We start from the raw sequence: 25822 nt of genomic DNA on the forward strand, positions 1-25822 counted from the left end.
TTGTCACCAATTGTCTCTACAATGTGACCACAGACTGAGCCCATACATAGCCTAGGTGTACAGAGTCTGAAATGATCTCATTCTGTTAAAGAGGGACAGCCGTTTTAAAGTGTCCACGGCCACTTTGAATGTTTTGACATCCCATAGTGGACGTCAATCTAAATTATTATATATTTTTTGTAATTAATGGTAATCAGACTCCAGGTTTCCAAAAATCCCAAATATCCCAAATTTTTGCTGGAGATGATCGTATCAGAGTCAATCAAATCCAAAGATGCAGTCACCGTCTACATGCCCAAATGCATTGAGTTGCTGCCATGTGATTGGCTGATTTATATTTGCGTTAATGAGCTGTTGAACACAAGTGTTTGGTGTGATTGGATTGTTTAATAAAGCTCTTCAACAGGTTATCTCAAGAAGACAGATGCCATTTGTTCAAATGCAAACACTATAGGGAGTGTTTTACTTCATCTTCCAAATCAAACACGAAAGTCTTGTTCAAGCAGGCCAAAACATGTTCAAAAACAACTACAGAGCAAAATATCTCATAAAATGTCATTTTTGTTAAAGAAAAATACATTACATAGATAAATAATACAAACATACATAACTTTTATATTCTTCATAAAATCCTAATATGTCATGAAGTATAAGTAACTTCACATGTCTTCATATTTTAAGTGTACATGAATAGTGTTAGTTAACAGTCTTTGCATGAGCAAAATTAGGTGAAGATACAACAGCATTTTGAATCAGACAAATGCAACACAATATGAATTCCTTGAAGGCACATTAAATTAATTCATAATAGCCATTATTGTTTACAATATGTAATATAAGGCAGCAGAGAAGCTGGGAAATGAAACGCATGGGCTACATGTGTTTGGCTACAAAATATAAATATATATAAATATATATAGATATATAGATATATATTTAGAATAACATTCATTAAGTAAAATTATAATAATCATGTATGATAATACCCCAGACCGTAGTTTTTTCAGTGGTGAACAGTAACATTTGATCAGCTAAACTGAACCAACAAACAGTTAATACACACAGTAAAGCAAAGCAAGACCAGTTTAAAATAAATTATGTGTATAATGAAATAAAATCAGGCACATACAGTAGGCATTTTATAAAATAGTGTGTGGAAAAAGAGGGTTATTTCATTAAGAAGTCTAACCTTAAAGAAATAATCCCATGGCTCAGTGTAAACCACATAAGAATGGTTAATGCAGTTTGTTAACGGACAGCTGTGAATAAATTAATAAAAAATATAAAATGCATAAATCTCTTGTCTCAGGGGGATATGTGGGGGGAAAGCACTATCATTCGAATATACTCCAGGGTTTCTACTGATACAAAGCCATATGCTAATCGCTGAAGTAACCCTTTAACGGACAGCTGTGAATGCAGGATCTGGTGATACTGAAATAATGCTTGTGAAGGGATGCTTCTATAACAGCAGGCTGAATTCACTGGCTTTCGTGAACGTCGATGTCGGCCACGCCGTGCACCTGCGAGAGCTGTTTGCAGTCCAGAGACGCCACGAGCTTCCTCTTGCCGGCTATCGTCGGAATAAAGTGCTCCGTCACCGTTACATTGGCATGCTTGCCGACATCACTGAGGAAACATGGAAGAAAGAGAGATAAATGCAATGCATTCATTAGTGGGAGAAAAGAAAGGACTTCGTTACAGTATGACTATTCAAATAAGACACAAGCAATAAACTGAATCGATCAAAAAGATATACTGTAGGCCTGATTTCCCAGACAGGGCTTAGATTAAGCTTAATTCATTCATGCTTTATCTATGGGATTTACTTTTTGTTGCTAAAATAAAATTCCCATTAGAATCCTTCAGAATTCTTTCCAAAAGGTAAACTTCCATTGGAATCCTGCACATTCTAAATAGTTAGGGTGAATGATCTTGAATGTTTTTTTGAGGTACTTACCCCACTATGATGGGATGGAGGTCTCTCAGCCCCAGTCCTTCCACTCGGACCACCACATTGCGCAGAGTACAGGGCAGAGGATTCGTGAACGTGATCTTCGCGGACGTCTCCTTGCCCACATACGCCTTTCCAATAGGCTTTTGGAGAGAAGCAAAGCATATTTACAAACCTTTCATTTCTTTTAAATATGTAATAAAATATATACAATTCAATTAAAATTGAGGGTAAAATGCAGCTGAAGGTTCTGGATGTCTCACCTCAATTTGGAGATCAGGTGTTCGGAGCCTAAAGCTGGTCTGATTGGCCAAAACCTGCTGGGTCTCGGTGACCCGTCCAGACAAGGTCAGCATGAGCGCGGCCTGGTCCACCAGCTGATTCTGATACTGCTTGTAAGGCAGGATCCATTCAATGATCTTTTCTAAAAGGACAAAAGGACATAAGAGGAATCAGCAGTGATCATGAGCTTTACACAGCAGATACCACCGTATATACTGCCTATTTTACTAAAAACACTATGCAGATTAAACACATAAAATAATTATTAAAATGTTAAGAAATAAAACTATTTTTCTTCTTTGTTTATTTAACATTTAAAATAAAATAATACAAATAATAAAAAAAAATATTATTTAAATCATTAACATTTTATTATTTGTAAGAAATTTACAGTAGCAAATATGTATACATTTATTTACAGTAGTGCATTATTTTTTTTTCTTCAAATTATGTCACAACGTAAAATAAAGTATGCAATGATACAGTGACATGACATGCTTTATTCATCAAGTTGCATCAAGTTATTTCAGAAAAGGTTGTTCACCCTGAGGTTGTTCCAAACTTGTATGAATTTGTCTTCTGCTGAACACAAAAGAAGATATTTTGACGAATATTGGTAACTAGACAGTTGATGGCCCCTAAAAATACTATGGAAGTCAATAGGGCCTATTCAACTGTTTGGTTGCCCATATTTGTCGAAATATCTTCTTTTTTTTGTTCAGCAGAAGAAAGAAATTCATACATGTTTTAAACAACTTTTGGGTGAATAATTTCAAAAATCATTTGGATGATTTTTGGGTAAACTATCCTTTTAAGTTGAATTACAAAAATGGCTAAAACTGAAATAAAAATGAATGCTATTAGTGTTCATTTATCATATAATCAATATAAAACATGTTCAAACATGGTTTATGTGGCTTCATGTTAAATGTGGCAGGAAAGGCGTAGCAGAATGTATGAAGTATTTCATACATATGTAGCTAGTATGCCACGGGAGAGGATTTATGAATGCCAGTGATGCGACGCAACTGACATCGGTAGGTCACATGATAATGACAACACGGCAGATGCAGCACGTCCGGAATACATTCATGCTACACACATTCATAAACCGAGAAAATGCTTTTCTAGCATGGAGTAATTACATCTTTTTCTCGTGAGAGTATGCGATTTCGGCCTCGGCCTTTAACTCACCTTCCTGTGGCATGAGCTCCACAGTGAGCTTTTCCTTCTTCACCGTGTCCTTCAGCACGCCGGTGTAGTACATGACCGCCACCTGGCTGTGAAGGGTGGTTTTGCGGGGATGAGAGCTCGTGTTCTTCACCACGATCTTCAGCTGAGCGTCTCCTCCCATGCGTGGCCCTTCTCCATCCATCTTCACCTCCACCAGCACGTCCTCAGCAACGGGACTGGAGTAGACGTCGGGTTTACTGCCGTAGCGACAGGCCGTCTCCACAGCGATACGCTCCTCCTCTGAATCTGATAGGGGAAAATTAGAAATGAGATTACATTCTCAGACTTTCAGCACAGATCACAACACTTAGCTACCATACTAAATGCCATAAGCTGCTATATATATATATATATATATATGTATATATATATATATATATATATATATATATATATATATATATATATATATATATATCCATTTCCTTACTTTAAGTCAACTGTCTTATTGTTTATATTTTGTCAATGATGCCATAGTTTCCTGTGGGTGGATCTCAGTTAAGTTTAAAATACCCATTTGGACATAATAACAGGTATTTTGGTGAGAAGGCAGTGGAATGTTAAGCCAGTTAAACCGGGCACTGTGTGTTCTTGGCCGCATCTGTCCTGGCATTTGCCAGTAATTCATGCTCTATATTGTAGGTTGCTCTGGTAAGACTAAAACATGAAGTCACTGTATGGATAAATCTCACCTCTGTGAAGTTGGCAACTCAAAAATCTCTTTTGCGAAACATAAACAAAATCAACATTTGTGCTGGTTTGGTGTTTGAAATATGGAAAATTATTTTATGGGTTGTGTGATGTCACTCTCCACCCCATGTTGTCTAAATCAAACCGAACCGGTATTATTTGTTTGTGCTCGATTTATGCCGTTAAAATGAAATAACCAATATAACTGTGGATCTGTGACATCACTCTCCACCCCATGTTGTCTAAAAATTGTTCCAAACTGGTGTCATTCATTTGTGCTCAATTTGTAACGTTAAAACGAACAATACAATAAATGAAATATGTATATACATATGTATTTATATGAACACATTTGATACTGCATACATGTGTACAATTATGTATCTGTATTTCTAATTTTAATTTATTACAAATTATACATAAAAATTAAATAGTGAGATTCTGATTTCTATTTATTTACAGGTGCAAGTAATAATTTACAGCAATACATTTACAGTATTAAATCTGTATGTATAAATGTATTACTGTAGTAACACAAGTTTGGGTGCTTTATTTTCATAAATGTAAAAAATGTAGTGTTGTGAAATCTAACAGAAAAGTGTATGTACATACATACTGTAACAGACTTTTATTTTAGATGCAATTAATCACGATTATTCAATTTGACAGCACAATCAAAAAAAAAAAAGTTTGATTTTAAAATGTAATATTACATAATATGATTTCTTTTCAATTGCCATTTGGCTCTAATAAAATTTTCTTTGGGAAACTGAACAAGTTCCAATACAAATGTTCTAATTATATCATAATTTGAATACCACATTATTTCATCATATGTACATAATGGGCCTGTTAAAATGTGTGATATTTGCTTAGGGCCTTTATTTTACAGCCTGCTGTTGTCTTGTCAGGGCAAGGCACTGAGATTGATATTTGTCTGAAATTGTGCATGTGCGTGTGTGTGTGTCTCACCTTCAGGATATTTGTAAATGTTTGTGATGTCTACACGCTCATCGGAGCCAACAGCCTTGGTGCTGATGCAGTGTCCGACCGCTTTCTTCTCACTGTGGATTTGACTGAAGCTGCCGTCGAGGTTCCTCTGCCAGTAGATCTTATCGCTGTTCACCTGCACCCAAAAAAACAGCACAGGTTTAGAGCTGAGAATCCTTCAAAGAGACGTGACTGTCAAGATAAATGCAGGTTTCAAACTGGATTTTATAGAGGGTATAAAGAAAATATTTAACATGGATATCAGCATGTCGGGGCCGGCCCGTCCTCTAGGACAGGAGTGACATGACAGCAGAACATGATTCTATTGCGAAATTGTAATCTTTTGGTTGTAACCACAATTATTAAAAAGTAATTGAAATTGTAAATGTAAATGTTAGATGAATATTAATACAATTATATATACATGTTTTATTTTTTACAGGAAAAATAAGTTATCACCTATCTATGAGTCAAAACTGCATTGCAAAAAATACATTGATGCATGTAAAATACCGGTAAATGAAATACAAACATTATAAACTATGTGCGGGAAATGCGCTATACAAATAAATTAGGGTTCACTTCTCTCACCCAGCATGAATTCAAATCTGTGCACTTTGTGCATGTTTTGCGTGCTTGACATTAATTGCATTATATAAGTCGCATTATATTAGTTTCAGATGATAAAAAACAACCATATTTTATATTCTAGAAAATGTGATAACAAAAAATGAGAGCCCTTTTGAAAGTAATTGTCTTTGAATGTGCACTTTTATTTGTTTGCACTCATTTTGACTGCGCATTTTTGTTGAGACTGCTCTATGGATATGATGATAACTTCAACATGGACAGGTCTGGACTCACCTCAGCGAAGACAAACGGAGTGTCGTATTTCAGATAGACCTGTCCAGAGCGTACAGCGGCCAGTGACGCCGGGCCGCAGCGGAACGTCCCATGACTGGTTTCCTGGGGTGTGGAATCCACGGCCTGCCAGCCGCCCATACCCGGAGGCAAATCCGGACGGGCCATCCAGCAATCATTCCAAACATGGAAGTTCCTGAAGGAACAGAAGAAAACAGGAAATCAGGGATACAGAAAGAGCAATAAGAGAATGTGTAATGATATATATATTATCATCTTACACTGACCCACACCTAATATTAATTCTTCCATGAAAAAACACAAATGCTCACCATACAGAGTCAGAGTTAAGGTCGTGGATTGGTTCCATATTCTCATCTAAATACACGTCTGTTGTCAAAGAGACATCCGTATCATGGGCAGACTGGAAATTCGTTACGGAACGTGCAGGAATACCTAGACATCTCAATACTGGGACAGATACATAAAGAGAGAGAGAGTTATTCATCTGTTTGCAGAGATTCAATATAATATTATACACTATTTAAGTATTAAGACATTACTTTTATTCAGCAGAGATGCATAAAACTGATCAAAAGTGGCAGTAAAGGGTATTACAATAGATTCAATTTCAAATAAATATTGTTCATTGTTCTTTTAAACATTCTATAATGCATCACAGTTTCCAAAAAGATGTGAAGCAGAAACACAACACTGATAATCATAAATGTTTCTTGAGCAGTAAATCATCATATCAGAATGATTTCTGAAGGATCATGTGACACTGAAGGCTAGAGTAAAGGCGCTGAAAATTCAGCTTTTATTACAGGAATAAATTATATTTGAAAAGAGAAAAAAATATTTTAAGATGTAATAATATTTCACAATATTTTACTGCTATCTTTGATCAAATAAATGCAGCCTTGGTGCATTTCCACACAAAAAAGAAGGGTAGTGTGAATCATATCAAACTCAGAAGAGGAAAGAATGAGAGAAATAATTCACTGAAGTTGAGTTGTAACGAGTGCAAGTGTCGAACACTATTAATGTCTGAGTGTGGAATGAACAGAATGCAGACAGGAGTATTTTAAACTGACGTTCACTACAGGGGTGTTACTGCTGTTAACCGGGGTCAGCTATGAATGTCACAGCAGTAAAGATAGTGTGCGGCTGGTCACTCCGGATTCCGACGGCTGGTAGATTGTAAACAATAGCATATTTTGTTAGTCCTATGACATCACTGATATTACAATTTGACCATGTACTTCTGATGTGTAAAACGCCAAAAGGTGCAACCTTCGATAAACAAGACCGGTTTGGGAAACGTTCACTTGTTTAGTCTTTCAGATGTTTGTGAATTATGAAGTTACTAGTTGGCCAGTGTTTTTTTTTTTTTTTTTTAGGAAGTGCAAATTTTTTATGTTGCATTTTTTTGTTCCACTTTAGCACAATCAAATAAACCCAAGTATATATTTAGTTGGAGCTCAGCACTAACGCCTTTCCGGAACTAAAGTGTATTAAAGGGATAGTGCACCCAAAAATAAAAATTGGCCCATGATTTTTTCACCCTCAAGCCATGTTAGGTGTATATGACATTTTCTTTCAGACGAATACAATTGGAGTAATATTAAAAAATGTGCCGGCTAATCCAAGCAATATAATGTCAGTGAATGGCTGCCCAAAATTTAAAGTTCAAAAAGTGCATCCATCCATTATTAAAGTACTCCGCACGGCTCCGGGGGTTTATTAAAGCATTTTGAAGCGAAGCGATGGGTTTGTGTAAGAAAAATATCCTTATTTAAAATATTTAGCTTCCGATGGACCGCCGTCCAAATTTAACTTGTATTCAAAGTGTAACACCTCTCGTAACTCAAAAGCTTTCACTAGGTCTGACATCATCGTTGCACCAGTTACACTTTTTTCGTAAGCTTCGTAATAGAAGGTAGTATACCGGTAGCTAGATACACTGATCAGGCATTACATTATGACAACCTTCCTAATATTGTGTTGGTCCCCCATGGGCACCCTGACTGGTCTGCATTTTTTTTATATTAGATTGTCCACAGCTGAAATCCTGAATCACTAACCACAAGGACATGGTTATCTCTCCACACACACACACACCTGTGGTCGTGATCCCAGAAAACACCCAGCACTGCCCGTATTTGACGGGCGTTCCTCCTTCTTTGTGGTATTGCCTGAGGATTTCCACACTGCCACTCCAGGCCGTAGGAGATGTTCCACCCGCGTAATTCCCAGACCAGTTTCCCTCCAGAACGCCACGGTCATCCGGAGCATTGATCTACAACAGGGAGTCAGATTTCATTCAATGGTTTCATATTGTTCTCATAGAGAGATCATCAGCTGTGATTCATAAGGCACAAGTTTCTACTATAGAGGTTTGGGATACAGATATTAATACCACAGGTTATTGCACAGATTTAGCATATCACTTAAAGGTGGGGTAAGTGTTATTTCAAAACCGTTTTAGAAAAAGGACACGGGCCGAGTGGAATAACAAACTTGTAGCCAATCAGCAGATAAGGGGCGTGTCTAATAATGACGGAAAGAAAGCACTCGCTCTCGCTCTGAGCACGTCATTATTCAAAACACACGAGTCACACATGACGGACATTAGCCGAGAACTAGCCTTATATATGCTGCTTTTGCTTGACTATGCTCGTGTGTCATGTTTGCTTGTTTGTGATCGTATGGTCGTTCACTTCAGCGATGATAAAGACCCGTTCATTTCCACACCGTATGGAGCATCTAAATCTCCTCACTGTTTGTTTCAAGCGTCAGCTCACAAAATGTGTCCGACAAGTAACATACTATACTCCCAATATATGTTTGTTTCCTCTTTTCATGATCTATATAACCCTTATCCGGTCATAATTGTAATATGTCGTCAGCTGGACTGTCGTGCTTGTGTACTATCAAGTTGTTCATGAGAACGGTTTGTGTTTTTGTGATCGCTATAACTCTAATCAGGTCCGAATTGTAATATGTCGTCAGCTGGACTGTCGTGCTTGTGTACTATCGAGCTATTCATGTGAACGGTTTGTGTGTGTTTTTGTGATCGCTATAATAACTCTAATCCGGTCATAATTGTAATATGTCGTTAGCTGGACTGTTGGCTCGTGTACTATCGAGTTGTTCATGTGAACGGTTTGTGTTTTTGTGATCGCTATAATAACTCTAATCTGGTCATAATTGTAATATGTCGTCAGCTGGACTGTCGTGCTTGTGTACTATCGAGTTGTTCATGTGAACGGTTTGTGTGTGTTTTTGTGATCGCTATAATAACTCTAATCTGGTCATAATTGTAATATGTCGTTAGCTGGACTGTCGGCTCGTGTACTATCGAGTTGTTCATGAGAACGGTTTGTGTTTTTGTGATGGAAAGGGTGACTTTTTAATTAAATAGTCGACCTGGATTAGTAACAGGTTCTGCCATAGTCGTTGCCTGGGTTACGTATGTGTGGGGCGGAGCTATCAAAATAGGGGCGAGACCCTTTTGGGGGTAGGGGCGTGTTTGTTTTGGTGATTTGAAATATCAACAACGGTTACCAGAAAGCACTTACCCCACCTTTAAAGTAGAAATTAGTAGAAAAGAGTAGAACATTTTTATTGTAATTCTTTAGGGTTTTTTCATTCTTAATACTGTGCAGCTGCTTTCTTTAAAGGAATTTATTGTATAAAGTGCTATGTAAATTAACGTGACGTGACTTGACTGGAGTGCTTTGGTAAGATGTTTCGTTATTAAGAGGAAAACGCACAGCACATATTTACGTATTGAAACACCACTGGTCACCTTTTTTACTAGAGGCGTTCCATTAATGTTGGCAGACGAGTGGACTCACCATGGCAGAAATGACTCGGACCACACTGACAGGATTTCCTCTACCTGAGGGAGGAACCTCGCTATTATCCAGCACAAACAGACAGGCTTCCAGAATTCCTTCATCAAACTGTGAGAGAGAGACAAATCAGAGAGACAAAATTTAATTGGGTGCAGAATCTAAATGGTGCTGTCAAAACATGTTCAAAAAATGAACACTCCCCAAAACTGGCTTCGTTCAGTAAACAAATTCTGGTTGCAAAGTCAACACATATTCTGCTAATTTCACAGTAAAGGATTCCTCATTGTTTTTTCAATGCAATCCATAAAACAAACTAATCCATAAAGCAAACAGTGGTTTGGTGCTTTAAGGGTTGTTAAGATGGTATTTTCCTAAGTGGGAGGTTCTTTGCAAGTTGAACATCTTTAAAGTAACTAACTAGAACCAGTGTTGATATTGTTAACTAAAACTATTACAGTAACACTTTAGTTTAGGGTCTAATTCTCACTATTAATATTTGCTTATTAGCATGCATATTACATGCATATTGTTTATTAGTACTTATAAAGCACATATTAATGCTTTATTCTGACCATGAACCATATTCTATCATGACCACATTCTACATCCCTTAATCCAACTCAATTCCTAAACTTAACAACTACCTTACTAACTATTAATAAGCAGTAATTGGGAGTTTATTTTGAGGGTGACATTAAACTGAAATTAAAGATAAATATAAATATTACAAAACAACTAATGCAACTGACAAAAGCACATAACACAATTCAGAAAACTTCATGTAAAATAAGAACAGCTAATTCAAGCAAAACCCTAAATATTATAATAGTTTAGACATAATGATAAAATAACACTGACTGTTATATAATGCCGTGGAAAGGGACATTTTTCAGAGATAAAATATACCGGTATATATATTTTTTAAATAATGCAAAGTTTTATGGCAGGTCATTTTTTTGAAGTTGCATTTGTCATTTGTGGTAAAAAGTTAAGTTGGGACTCCATGTGTCAAATTGCTTTGTGTAAAGTATTTTTCAGCAACATCTCCACACCTGGCCGAAGTTCCACGTCCGAGCTCCGATCTGCTTCTCGGTGCCGTAGTAGATTCTTCCAGTATCATTTAAGACGTACTCCTTCAGCTCTTTCTCACTCTCCATGTACACCGTGTCCTCTGAGAAGAGAGACAAAGAGAGTCATGAGGGAGGATGGACACACAGTTCCAGGATTTGATACGGTGGTTTGGTTCAGTTTAAGGGAAAGCAGTCTTATAGAGTGACGTCATCAGCATCTGCAATCTGTTCGGCTGCCTTTGGAATGTTCCCTGTTTCTGCACCAGGGCGTGAACACAAGGGAGGTCAAAATCGGATGGGAAAATGGAGAGAATGGAGGCACTATAAAGTAACGGAAATGATAGTAGAGGACTGAAAAGATTACAAAATGAATGGAAAATTCACTCAGACATGCTGGAGAAAAACCAGTGTAATGGAAAGAGGCCTGGAAGAGTGAAGCTGTGAGACAGAAGAAGATCAGCAGGGTCATTCATACTCATGGGAGTCGGAAGCAAATCAAATGCGAGTGTGTGGGTCCTCCCCTGAACAACTTTACTGGAGTAGATTGTATTCTGGTGCCTTTCAATTAAACTATTAGTTTTATAGCCCAAAACGGTTAACACATATGGCAAGGTTTCCCAAAAAAATAACACGGCAACAAGAGTTTAGTAAGTTGTTTTGAACAAAAAGTCCTTCCTCCGCCAAGCAGTTTAGATAACTATTAGCGTTATAACAACTTAGTGTAACTTTAATTCAATGCTGCAACAAAGACTACATGATGTCTTTAACTCTTTCTCCACCAAACACGGAATAAAACTTTTGTTGTTGTTGTTTAAAAGAAGAGGGTCAGCTCTTTCTTTTGATTTATATTGCATGCTCAGATATTAATAAAACAAAATATTCTATGGGCTATTACATTTATGTGAAAATGGCCAAAAACCCTGGTGGTGGCTGGCAACTTTTTTTTTAAATACTGGCGGGGAAATAGTTAAAAGCAACAGGATGAAAGATTGCATGAAAAACCTAAACTTGAAAGCCTTGACAGCTAAATGAAATAAAACTGAAATAAATTAATTACATTTCATTACATTTTAATTTAAAATAAGAATTAAAGCATTTAATTAAAGCATTAAAGCAAAAATTTTATTTTTTAAAAAGTAAATATTAATAATAAAAATAAAACACACACACACACACACATATATTATATATATATATGCACAAACACTACGGTAACATTATTCTAAAATTAAAGACATGCCATTAATTAAATAGAAAATAAAAAGGAATTAAAAATATCAATAAATACTATAATAATACATCGAAATACTATGATAACATTGTTCTAAAATGAAATTCATGCCATTAATTTAGAAATATTTAAGATTTGTCTTAATTTTTTCCATTTCTCTATTCAAAATCTTTCACATAAAACATTTAGTTTTTTTAAATATTGTTTTAAAGGAGTCATGAATTTTGCAGTAACAAAACGATAAAGATGCCTCTGACGATTACACAACGTGTTGCATTGACATCGGTGTTATCCTAACATTAACAGAGACTGAACATTAAAGTTGATGCATTGCTGACTATATTGGATCCCAGACTTCTATTGAGAGTTTTGTAAAAATCAAGCTGATAAAAGAATACTTCCTAAATTGAATAAAGTTTCTGAGCTTGCCCAAACATTTATCTGAAACTCAGCTACACCCTGTTACTGAAGTACTTCCTTACATTACATGCAGAGTTACAGAGTTCAGCATTCAGGAATGAGCCAGCAACTTTCAACAAAAGCACAGAGCATAAAAATGTAGTGTTATAAAACAAACCAAGCTGAAAGAAGCCTGTAAAGAATGACAGGAAGGGGCCTGGAGTGAAAGAGTGGCCAAGGAGGGAGTGAAAGAGAACGGGAGAGGGGAACATATATTTGACATGTGAACTGCCAGATGAGGTGGGGCTGCACAAGGAAAGGCAGAGAAAAAAGCAGAGAGAGGAAAAAAAAATAGAAGATTACAGTGTTTTCAGTGAAAGGTGATTTGGCAGACCTCTCTTTTTCGTTAACAATCCTCTCTGGCACTGAAGCGCAGGAAAGAGTGCGCAGCCCGAACCACCAAACAAAACAAGCCGTAAAGAAGATCTATTATGCTTTGACAAAGTCTTGATTTTGTTTTTGGGCTCCACTAGAGTAAGTCTTCCTTTTTTTAATGTAAAAAAAAAACACATTTTTCACATGTTCTCCTTTGTTGGAGCTCCTCTCTTCCCAGTCTGTCAGTAACACTCTTTTAGTCTCTATGAAGCCCCTCCTTCTGAAAACCACAATGTGCTCCAATTGGTCAGCTGGATCAGTGTGCTGTGATTGGTTAAGAACTTTGAGCGTGTTTGGGGAATGTCACGCCCCTTTTAATAACCTGAGTTTCATCACACTACTAACTAACTCAACTAGGCCCTGCACCTTTATTTTTTTCTTCTGCAAGAACATGTTCAATCCTCCAGAGGACTGATGTAAGTCACTGGGCCACAAGCGGAAACTTGCACCTTCATGTTATATTGCATTAACATCTGCCTGTGCAATATTTTAGGCTAAATATATCAGCGTTTCCCAGACTTGCTTCAGTGGATGAGCACCTTGGCTTCTCATCAATGGATGAGTTTGGCTGCATGACGTGACATGACATAATTCATGAATGCATTGCATTCTCTGTGTTGATGCAACATGCGAAAGGATCATGAAACCCTAAAACTTTTTTTTTTATTTACAGGGATGAAACAATGATAGCACTCATTGTTTTTATTAAAGGGCCCGTATTATATGATATATACACGGTTGCTAGTTTTGTTTTTCTAGTTTTTGTCTCCTACAAAATATTTACAGGCATCCAAGGTCAAAAAATTGCAATATTAACTAGTTTCTCAGAGTGTCTAAAATGGTCTGATATTTCATAAATAATCAGCTCAGAATATCTCACATTGGAGTCTGTAAAAAAAACACAAAAACCCACAATGACTCTTGCCACTAGATGGCCTTATAACTCTATATGGAGCAAAAAAGCTGTTCCACTGGGTCCTAAAGTCATTTCTCCAGTTATCTCTTCAGTGTGCATTCAGATACATATGTCGACATTGTAAATGTTTTTTTGTTTGGTAAAGTTTAGTTTTAATTTTGAGTATTTTTTAGGTTTGTCTATGTATACTGAACCATGCCTTGCATTCCATTCCTTCCTAAAGGGGTCAAATTGACCCGTGAGGGACTGATTTGTTACTTTCTTTCATTTCAACCACATAAACTCCTCGCATCTAGTCAAATGTTTGTGTATTCATGATTCAAGTGCAACAAAAGTCCTAAGGTCTTGGACCTCTCCAACGAACACTCAATTTAATATTTTGTATAAAAAATTGATTTGGGGTCAAAATGACAAGAGGAATGGATTAGGAAAAACACTTGAACTTACATCATAGTGATAACAACTACCTAAAAGTAGAGCCCTGCACGGGCCTCAAATCTAGGCCCTAGCCCGGCCCGGGCCCGAGACGCTGAGGCCCTAGCCCGGCCCGTGTCCGACAGCTTATCAAAATTCTCGGCCCGAGTCCGACTAGAGCCCGTTTTTTTTTTTTTTTTTTTTTTTTTTTTTTACATTGTTGCAGCCATTAAAATAGTTCTGTTTTGTTTTTAATGTCAAAGTAGTTATTTTTCGTTTCGTTTCTTTAGTACGTTAATTTAGAAAAATGTTTAGAGCATTTTTTTGTTTGTTAAATTAAAGTTTTAATTTTTTTAAGCGACGACCAAAAGCGGCCAGCGGCCGACAGTGAGTTAACCGCATATTTAATTAATTTAGTCTCTCAAATCAACTCTTGACTTGTCTTGCCTATAATAAAATCCATAAAACACTTCAAGCATCACAATGTTAGTTAATTTCGCCAACTATTACCACCAGTAGCCTAAAAGGCATTTTTGACGAGCTGAGGCAGGCTGATTCTGCTCGCGGCTCTCGCAAACGGAGCTAAACAAATAAAATAAAAAAAGCACATGCAGGTTGTCTTATAGCCTACCTTACACCTACGCAAATGAATATAAATCCCATCTTCAATTCCCGGGGTATATGCTCATTTAACGGAGTATACAGCAACGGAAGCAAAAGATTAAGATGCATTTTATTCAGCAGTAGGGGTGTGCATTGGCACTGCCTTCACGATTCGATTCGATTACGATTCACCAGGTAACGATTCGATTCAATTCGATTCTACGATGCATTGTGATGCATCAAAATTCTACTGCACACAAAGCAAATTTTTCATCAGTCATGAGGCAATACAAGCAGATATTAAACAACAGGTTGTATTGGCTGCTATGTGTCTCCTGTATCTTTGACATAAAAGTTATTAAATAAAATAAAATGTAATTAAATAAAATAAAATAAAAATGCAATTACCCCTTAAATGCATGACTGTTTCACCAAACATTCTTACATATTCAGGTCGTTAGCGACCCAGATCTATATTTAACATGGATAGACCTCTACCTGTCGTGATAATATATAAAACTCCTGATTTTAGAGTAACAGCTACAGAAGAATAAAATAAAACCTATTTCGTTACCTTTTGGAGCTTGGAAGGATTCAGTTTGAGCAGATGTTTAATACCATCCTCATCTGTCCTCGTCAGAGCTCGTTTACCAGTTAATCAGCGTCTGCCTAATATTCGCGATCTCCAGCATATTCTCCAAACTCATTTTCAATGTCTTCAAAATCAATATTTTGATCACTGACAGCTTCTTGACCACATCCATCATCAAGAGACAGTGACACTAACATATGATTGTGTTTAGTACTTGCTTTCTGAAGTAAATCACTAACCCATTTCAAGTTTTGCAGATTATAATTATTGTTTCGTTTTCTGTCAGAGGTTACTATGAGTGAAACGTCACTTCATCATTGGGTATCAGACATTGCCACCTTGTGGAATAAAGGGGAATTGCACATAATCGATTATGGCACTTTGCCGCATCGATGCTGAATCGTTCATGCCCCGCATCGCGATGCATCGCCGAATCGATTATTGTTGACACCCCTATTCAGCAGCTTATTTCAGATTCAAATACCACATAAGAGAGCGCGACGCACTGGTAAGATAATGATCTCATTCATCTCATTCATTTTTATTGAAGATGATGGTGTTTTTGACTATCTTAGACTTATTTTAAGTTTCATTTACAGCCATTTGCGTTGGCTTGCATTAGTCATTTGCGGCGATGCGTGTTGCAGCACCATCATATCTATCTGACTACAACATATAGCCCATAAAACATTGTGACACATAATGACATAATGTTTGAAAGTCTGTAGGTTAACATAAATGCAGATAGGCCTAATTGTAATAATAAAAGACAACATAGCCTAATTATCGATTTTGAAATATTAAACCAGTCAATACAGAACGAATTATTCTGTAGCCTTTTGCCGTCAATACCATGGATATGGCATGGGCCGGCTACTGCCGAAGTTGTCTTTGCTGTATCAATAGGCAATATATTTATATTTAACATGAAGTATAGGGCTTCCCTGTACATTAATAGCACCAGACGCCCCGCGGATGACACGCAACAGAAACGCCATGCTCACACCACGCTTGCAGTGTGTCTCCGTGCTGAAGAAACGCGCGCTGCTGCTGGCGCGGACTCTGAACCTATGCTCTGAACACTGTGCGAGCCATCTTGACAGTCGCGTTAGCTATTATGGTCTCGTGTTGTTTCCACCAGCGCAGAACTCATTGTTCCTTTTAATTGATAAAATAAATATAAAACGAAGGAGAAGCCTATAAAAAGGCCCGAAGCCCGGCCCGCGTTTTAGGTATGACATGAAAATTGGCCCGAAGCCCGGCCCGAGGGGCGTAAAAAAGTCGGGGCCCGTCGGGCTCGGGCATAAATGCAGGGCTTTACCTAAAAGTACAGAAACCATCTTTTTAAAAATGATTTTAAGTGTAATTCAGTTTGGCTCACGTCCCATTTGTTTACATGGAGAGGGCGGGGTTTATGAGCTATACTGCATACAGCCACCTGGGGGCGATCTAAATGCTTTGGCTTTACTTTTCGGGACATGTGCGGCATATGTATTATGCATAAAATCGCATATGTTGAAAAGTCTTTTTGTCTTACCTTCACACCAGGGATTAAAGAGCATGTAAATGTCTTTATCGGGGTCGTGCGTGGTAGTTTCGCCCGTCTTCAGACATTGCGTTACGACGGTCAGCTTGTACTTTCCGATGACCGCGGTGGCGGGGGAGTTGACGGACAGCTTGACTCGGTTGATGTTCTGCTCCACGATCTTGGACTCCCAGCGTACATCCTGGAGTTCTTCCACCAGTGGTATGATGATATGCGTGCCCTTCGACACCAGTGGGAGCGGCCCTGAATGACGACATGGACGTGAAAAACATGCTTTGAGAAGAACGGGATGAATTTGTTTCTAAATCCAAAATTATTGGTAAATTATTACACGAGGGAAGATTCCAGTCAAATCCAAATAAACTAACTATGCTGAAATACTGTGATTCAGTCACATAAGGTCAGCCAAAGGAGTTATCTGGTAATAAAACACGTAAGACTTGCACAAATGAAACATGGTCCTTCCTTTTTCAATTCCTGTTCTTTTTTTGTAGAGGACATCTGTGATTTATTAATAACTAAAAAAAAGTCATGCATTTAAATATTTATGTGTCAGATGTGCAACGTGAAAATAGCTGTGTACGAAAAATAGTGCACATGATGTTAGCAGAAGGGGAAAGTCAAAAGTTCCTTTTACTTTTTGATGAAAAACTACTTCCATGATCCAATCAATAGTTTTTTTTCCGGACATTTTTTGGGGGTTGAATATCCTGTTTCGAAATAAATTTGGAAGTGATGGATTGCGAATCTGAGCACGAGTTATCTTGTATCAGCGTGAAGTGGTTTTACTGCTTATCTTTCACTCCCTAACTTCCTATCTCCTCAGAAGAGGTGAGCTGTATCATTGGGTGTGGATTGAGAGAGAGATTTCAAAACCACAGATGTTTATCAGAGAGATGAACACATGGCTGAGATGAGCACTCCCGCTGTGTTCAACCCAAACAGTAGAAAGAAAGACTATACTTCAAAGAATGTATTTGTAATAATGTATGTATTTATAGTCATCAATAAGGTATTAATGACTATAAAAACACCATTGAATATTTCCACAGTTATTGGCCAGGAAATAATATACAGTTCAATGAACTCTGGTTGACTGCTCGTGGGGCATGTTGTCACAGGGGGAATTTGCTGATTATCGACTGTTATGACAAAATTAGGAATGCACCGAAATGAAACACCAGGATGCATTTAGCTGAAAACTGAAAAGATGCACTATCAAAGATGCATCTATCTATCTATCTATCTATCTATCTATCTATCTATCTATCTATCTATCTATCTATCTATCTATCTATCAATCTATCTATCTATCTATCTATCTATCTATCTATCTATCTATCTATCTATCTATCTATCTATCTATCTATCTATCTGTCTGTCTGTCTGTCTGTCTGTCTGTCTGTCAAAGACTTTACTTTATGTTTGAAACCGACATACAAAATAGAAAAGCACGGGTTTATGCGACTTCCCTTCCCGCTCACCTGTCTTCAGCTCCAGGTGAAGTTTATCTGTGTTTGGGTTGAAAGGTCGTGAGAGCTCGAGCTCTATTTGAAACGTCTGTCCTCTGCGGATGATGAGCTGGTCACCGTAGTATTGATCCGTGTGATGCTCCTTCTTGTTGGGATCAGATTTCCGGCTGAGCAGATCGACAGAACGCACCGCTAGAGACAGCTCTGATGGGAGAAGGTGGAGAAAAAAGATTGAGTTTGAGGAGCTTCTGATGACGTTTTTTTGTATATGTCTGTCCGAGGCTGAGCTTCTCACCGGTTAGCTCTGTATCACCGCTGGGAGGCACTGGAGATACCGGCTCTTCTTTTTCTCCATTATCGACAACCACACCATCCGTTTCAGGGGTAAAATCATACGAGGTGCTCTGTTTCCGGATGCAACACGGACAAGCCTTCCGTAACCAACGTCGACATCCGCTCTCGTCTTTCTTCACTTTGGTCTCTGCGTTTTTCTCAGGGACGGCCCGACCATTGCTTTCAGAAACACCGTGGAAACGGCCGACAGCGGAGTTATCTCGGATTGACAGTCTTTCTCCTGGCATCCTGAAAGACATCATACAAAGAAATTACATGGAAAATGAAAGAATTGATGCAAGTGGGAAGAGCAATCTGCGTTCCTCCAGTGTTGTTAAAGTAATTGCCTATTTGGCTGTGAGCTGTAAACTTTAACATGCTGCTTACAGACAGTAATTTCCCAGCATTGCTTCCACCACCAGATCTGTTTCAGATTGCAATTGCCAAATAAACATCCCTGATTATTCACAAAGGATCAGTGATCAGCCATTTTTTGGTGCAAAATAGATTAAATCAAGAGTAAAAGAAATGCTGACGTTGCATGTGCGTTCTGTCCCAGTGACGCGGAGTAAACACTGAAAATGAGAACCATGTGTTTTTGTTTTTCCTCCGAATGGCCTTGTGCTCTCCCTCCATCTCCACAACATGTTTTCTTCTGTTTTCTCAAGACATTTCTCACAATTACCAAATTCCAAGCTCTCAACAACTAGCCGCCACTCATTCCTTAAAGTTTAATAAACCAGACACGTCTCTGCCATAGTACCTGCTCTCCTCTTTAACAGCAGCTTCTCCTCAACAGCAAATTGACTTTTTGTAGTATTTTTTTCATTTTTCTATTTAATCCCCGATAATCTGGCTTTTGAAGCTCCAGAGGAGGCAAAAAACGTCTCAACAGATATAGCTCAATAGCTATGTTTCTATCCACCTGTTTTTATGTGCATTTTGAGATTTGGCATTAAAAAACTGGATCTAAATCTAAAATGGATCTAAAAAAGTGCATAAAAAAGTATGTGCTCAATTGAGGCAGATATGTTTTATCCGATAAGAATATGCGTGACGGAAACACGTACTATGGCAAACTTTTATTCATTTGCAGGATATGAATTCTCGATATAAACAATTGAATTTCAGCTAGTAAAAACTCTAATTCTTAATATCGTAATTGTATTTTCACTAGTGAAATGCCACAATAGGCATTGAAATTCAATTCTTGATATCAACAATTCATTTGCCACTAGTGACAATGTTATTTTCTGATATCATCAATGTGATTGTTACTAAGAAAGCCATTTCAGATATCTGAAATTATACTGATATCAGGAATTGAATTCTTGAACTGCTATTCGTTGATATCAAGAATTAATTTGAATGGCAGTCTATGGTGACATCTCACTAGTGACAATACAATTGTTGAGATCAAGAATTCAAACCATGTTAATGAATCAAAGTCAAAACAGCTTGCCATACATGTACCAAAAAAATACCTCTGGACTTGGATAACTGGACTAACAGCATTGCACAGCATTTCAAGTGTTGGTCATTCTGAAATTCCTGAGCCAAAGTCCGTCACCACAATGATTTGGTTAAATCCTTCCCAGAAACGTCTCATATGATTACATTCCCAAACACCAGTGACCAGCATCCAAACACAAGATGACATGACAGCGTTTATTGCGTTTCATCTGCACGCTCTGAGTCATTTATGATGTAGGGGGAAAAAAGAGCCACAGTGGCTTCCCCTAATGCAGCAACTTCCATTTTTATTACAGATATTTTGTGCCAAAGTCCCAGGAAGTTACCGTTTGTTCTCTTGGAACAAACACATGGGATGGAAATGCTGCTTTATTCGCAAATGTTTTATGCGATATTCCCAGTTTACGGATACGTTAAATTCGCAAATTTGAATGGAAACAGCTAAAAAAATATTTGATTCATCAGCATTTCTTCTTTAGCTTGCTTCCTAATCGATTTTGCTGATAAATCTGGCATTGTATATTATGAATATTATTGATTCTGACGAATTTCTTTAGTTCCTTTTATGCAAGTCATTTTGGAAATTTAATGTTTCAAATGTCTGTGATCCAAAGTCAAAGATTTCAAAACATAAACTCAACAAATGATCTGATCTGCTATCCACATTCACTGTATAGCTTTATAGTCCTACTTTTCACTATTAACTCATCTGACTTTATTTTTTCCTGTTCTTTCTCAGAAAAATGGTGATATGTCAACAAAACATAACCAAAAGCTCATTTAAGTCTCTTTAGCTGTGAAATACAGTAACATTTTAAAATATTTAAAAGAGGTGTAAGCATTTTCAGCCATTTCGCTGACTTCCATCAGATTTAGCCACTGAATTAGACCTCCTTTAAACACATGTTTGCCTATGTTTACTATTTAGCCAAAAAATGTCCACCGGTTTACCAGTTTAATACCGTCAAACACACACTTCTGCTCATAGGTTTGAAGCTGTATATGTGATCATGTGCCGCACAAGAATGTGTGCAATGCAGATCTGGATGACTGTGTCACTGAAGTCTGCAGACTGTACGCCATTAACACTACACTAGAGGACAAACATGAATGCAAATAACATCTGCTCTGACATGTTTTATACAATTAAGATATATGTATTATATACTACATGACAAGATGAGGTTAAACTGTGATGTCTTGAGAACTTCCACAAGGCACGATAAGTCGCCTCCGGCTTAAAGATTCTCGGAAGAGCCATTGCTCATTCAAAGACTTTATTCAAGCAATTCTCTGTGTTCAACCACTGAGCAGCCCAATTTTTACACAAGCCTCAAGAGGTCACGACCTCTACGGCCCTGTCCAGGCACAAAGTGAGACAGCACTGAAACGGGTTATATCTGTCTAGGAAGAAGAATCTGCTTAATGAGTATTTCAGATACTAATAGTATCTAGACTAGTAATAGACATAATAGTCAGAAAACATATTTTTGTAACGGAACGTTTATTATATATATATTATAATATTATATTATATATTATATATAAAGCTTTTATGGCCCATAAGAATACGGAAGAAAAAAAAAAAAAAAATTTAAACTAAGCACAAATATACTATTTGATGCAGTTGCTCATATTCATATGGCTGAAAAAAGGTAAGAAATTCTGATCAATGAGATATTCATATAGCAAACTTGCAAGATTTCAATATTATACAGCAAAAAGATATTATATGGAAGCTTGTTTCCACCACAGAATACAAATATTTATCTCACAATTATGACTTTATAACACGCAATTGAGAGTTTATAGATCTATAAATTTGTAATTGCGAGTTATAAAGTCAGAATTGCGAGATATAAACTGAAGTTATTCAACTTTATTTCACGCAATTCTGACTTTATACCTCACAATTACAACTTTATAGATGTAAACTCGCAATTGTGAGATAAAAAGTCACAATTTTTTTTTATTGTTTTATTCGTTGGCTGTTCTCCACATTCATTCAATAGCTCTATCCTCTTACTGTATGTTGTGACTTTGTTTTGGTGAAACACTTTTGCTGTGCTTCAGTTAAGCATCCACAGTGTCTGAGAACTAATTTAGGTCTCGTGAGCTATAAAAGAGCAACCTCAAAGCGCCACACTTTTCCACTGGTTGTTGCGTATAATGAGATACCGCCGGGATTTACGGATGTTTAGAAGGAATCCTACATGTATACATAGACAGCTATGATCAGAATGCTAGAATGCAAACTCCAGCCGGACCTCTCCGATGCAGGACAGGGTTTCTCACACATCTGCTCACACTAAATCAGGATTCACTGTGACCCATGACCCAGCTGTTAAATTTAAATAGGCAAATGCTTAAGAGTCTGTGATTGGATCATTATTGCAGAGACTATTATGTGCCCAGCTTATTATATTAAATATAAATAGCTACGTTTTTTGCACAATATTGCTGTTTTTGCTGTTTCTAACAAATAAATGGCACTTTCTTTCAAAAATCTTTTGGTCTTGGAAACGCCCACTTTTTGTATAATGTGTATGAGGGCTAAAGTATCTCCAGAAGCTGGTCTAAAGCCAAAGATAGAGCGAGCAACTGGCAAATATGTGCACATGAGAGCGGCGGCTACTCCACTGAGCTGTATTTAGATTTTAAAGGGATAGTTCACCCTCACACCCCACAAAAGCTAATTTTATTGTCATTTATTCACTCTAATGTGCCCCTTTTTTCTTCTGTAAATCACAAAAGGAGATACTAAGCAGAAAGTTGACACTGCTTTTTTCAGTACAAATGTAAATACATTAGTTTTGTGTAAGGAACAGACTGATATTTCAATGTTATACACTTAAAATCTTCTCACTCGGCCTGTCGTTCTGTGCAAAAGAGCCGTCTCTTTTAGCATTCCACAAATCATGCAGATTTGTAAAGGTAAGTAAATGATTTTCGAGGGAACTATTTGACAAAAGCAGTGCACACGTGTGTTTGTGTGGGATCTTAGTGTATCTTGGTTTACACACACAAGTTTTATATGGAATCCAATTATTTTAATTTCACACCACAAGGCACATTTAAAGTGACAAACGCCCAACTCCGATACTACGGATCCGTCCGAGACTGTTACACCTGGCAACAGTGATAAACATGATGAAACTAAACAACTGAAGGCACAAGGTCTCACACCTAATGAAGTCATCATGTGACACGCCTTCATTCATCTCCTTAATACTTTTATCATTTCCATGATGCAGAAAAAATGACAGGCTTATAGTAGAGCATGACTTGACATGCTGTTCTTGCATCACAGCAAATAGATATTTTATATAATTTACTGTTCTAGTTCATCAAAGCACAAAAGCATGATGTTCTAATGATGTTTATGCAAATGTTTCTATATGAAAACATTATTTATGAAAAAAAAAATCTTGGTTTTGCAAAGTTCAGGAAACCATTGTATCCCTTCCCAAACATTATAGGAATGTTACATGATCATTCTGTAACAAGTATTAACATTTCAAAAATGTCTGTCAAATGTCCAACAAAAACAATTGCATAAACCATGTACAAAAAAATGTTGTGCTGACGTTTTGAAAACATTATTAAAGGCCAGATAGCTTCTGTTCTATTAATGTTCCAGGAAGAACGTTGCCAGAACGTTATCCAGAATTTTGAGGATGTTCCCTGTTAGCTGAATACACCTAGCATCCAGGGTGGTTACCCTAGCAACCACATATCATACACCCAAAACAGATTTATTTGGATTCTATTTGCCCCGCTGTGGTTCACATCTGATTGATTGTTGATTTTGGCCATCAAAACCATACCCTTATTGTTGGAATGCATCAGGGCAGGAAAGGGTAGATCCGATAAGACTCAAGCACTCCCAACCTGCAGCAATAAAATGACTTCACCTTTCCCTTCCAGCACCTTTAAAATGTTGCTCAGCAGCTCCCTATTCTGTTTATGGAGGACTGAACAGACCATTCAGAACATCCACCCATCAGAAGCTTTAGTTTGATGGGAGAAGATCTTACCCTATGTGTTTATAAAACACATGCATCTTAAAGGAAAAGGTCACAGAAAACAAATGATAATTATCTCATCATGTCCATCACTTTATCCATTTAAATGAAATGTTAGTCTGAGATGTCATTAGTTCATAACTCGACAGATGCTAAACACATAAAAGTTCATGTTTACCGCCGTCGGTGGAGTCATGAGGAGAAGAGCACATGATAGCTAATCACACCAACCACTTATGTGGAATACACTAAAACCTTGTTTGACTCAAATAGATGTCCAAGAAAAAAATCTTGAAAGCAGCAACTTCAAGAAATTGGACTAATAAGTAGTAAAAGAAATATGACAAAAGAAAAAATAGCCTTAATCTGTCTCATTCATTTATACAGAAACCAGGGGAGAGTTATGGAGAGATGCAGATGTTCTCAGGTTCTGATGAACTGAAGTATCTGAACAATGTGAGGAGCTTACAGTTTAGCTCCCCACCCTTATCAAATCAGAAACATCTGGAATCCATAAGCAAAAACATCTGGAAAGCATGCAGCGTCTAGTAGCTTTAACTATGTTTCAAGCAAAACAGGAACACATATCCTAAAGTAGATCCAAAAATAAAATAAAATGTTATATATATATATATATATATATATATATATATATATATATATATATATATATATATATATATATATATATATATATAAGAAATTAGTGTAATTTATGGTAAAGTATATCTGTTCAAATGCTACATTTTTCTCAGAACTTCGAACGAACTTCACTTAATTCTTTTTTGCTCAATGACTTGATATATTTTGCTATACACTTAAATAACATTCAAACACGTTAAGTGTGGCGTCAGTCCAAATACATGATCTATGCATTGTATGTCCTTAAGGCATATTAGACCAGTAGCCTACATGAATAACGGTGGCTTGTAACTTGTGGTTTTAGTTTCTCAGTTCTAAAAAGTTCACACATAAATCCCCCAAACGACATTACAAAGACCTCGTGAAAGTGCGACGGGTCACTTTAATAAACATCAACACACGCTGTTGTAGTTTCTATAATTATGGACGATATTCTGATCTTCAGAACCTCAAACTTTGGAACGGTCGGTTCGCGCGTTCTGAACGGCGCGCGAGTTCTTCTGCACAGATCAAACGACACTGAACGCGAGGAAATAAAAAAGTTTCTCCTTACTTTTGTACACTGGTTTTCTTCACAGGATAGCGATAGTGTTCTTCAAATGAGTGCAGCACGCGCAAAACTGGCAGCAGGGTCAGATCAACACTGACTGTACTAAGACATGCACATATAAACCGAGAGTTCAACGCCCATCAAAGACGCCCACCCCCGAAATCACGTGTCTATATCTATCTATCTATCTATCTATCTATCTATCTATCTATCTATCTATCTATCTATCTATCTATCTATCTATCTAT

The 25822-nt window shown here is 37.2% G+C and overlaps 1 protein-coding gene across 1 annotated transcript; it reads right to left on the reverse strand.

The window, feature by feature from the left end:
- Positions 1 to 90: 90 nt before the first annotated feature.
- On the reverse strand, positions 91 to 25681 carry tgm1l1 (transglutaminase 1 like 1). The gene is made up of 14 exons (XM_067452778.1): positions 25578 to 25681; positions 18847 to 19133; positions 18564 to 18755; positions 17071 to 17322; positions 10926 to 11044; positions 9874 to 9981; positions 8135 to 8312; positions 6343 to 6481; positions 6014 to 6206; positions 5132 to 5285; positions 3431 to 3715; positions 2218 to 2378; positions 1961 to 2097; positions 91 to 1629 (listed from the first exon to the last, which is right to left on the reverse strand). The coding sequence occupies exons 2-14, from the start codon at positions 19130 to 19132 to the stop codon at positions 1482 to 1484; spliced, it is 2352 nt and encodes a 783-aa protein (XP_067308879.1). The 5' UTR covers position 19133; positions 25578 to 25681; the 3' UTR covers positions 91 to 1481.
- Between the last annotated feature and the right edge of the window lie 141 nt (positions 25682 to 25822).

Source organism: Pseudorasbora parva, chromosome 9 (assembly GCF_024679245.1).
Source record: "Pseudorasbora parva isolate DD20220531a chromosome 9, ASM2467924v1, whole genome shotgun sequence".
Lineage (NCBI taxonomy): Eukaryota > Metazoa > Chordata > Actinopteri > Cypriniformes > Gobionidae > Pseudorasbora > Pseudorasbora parva.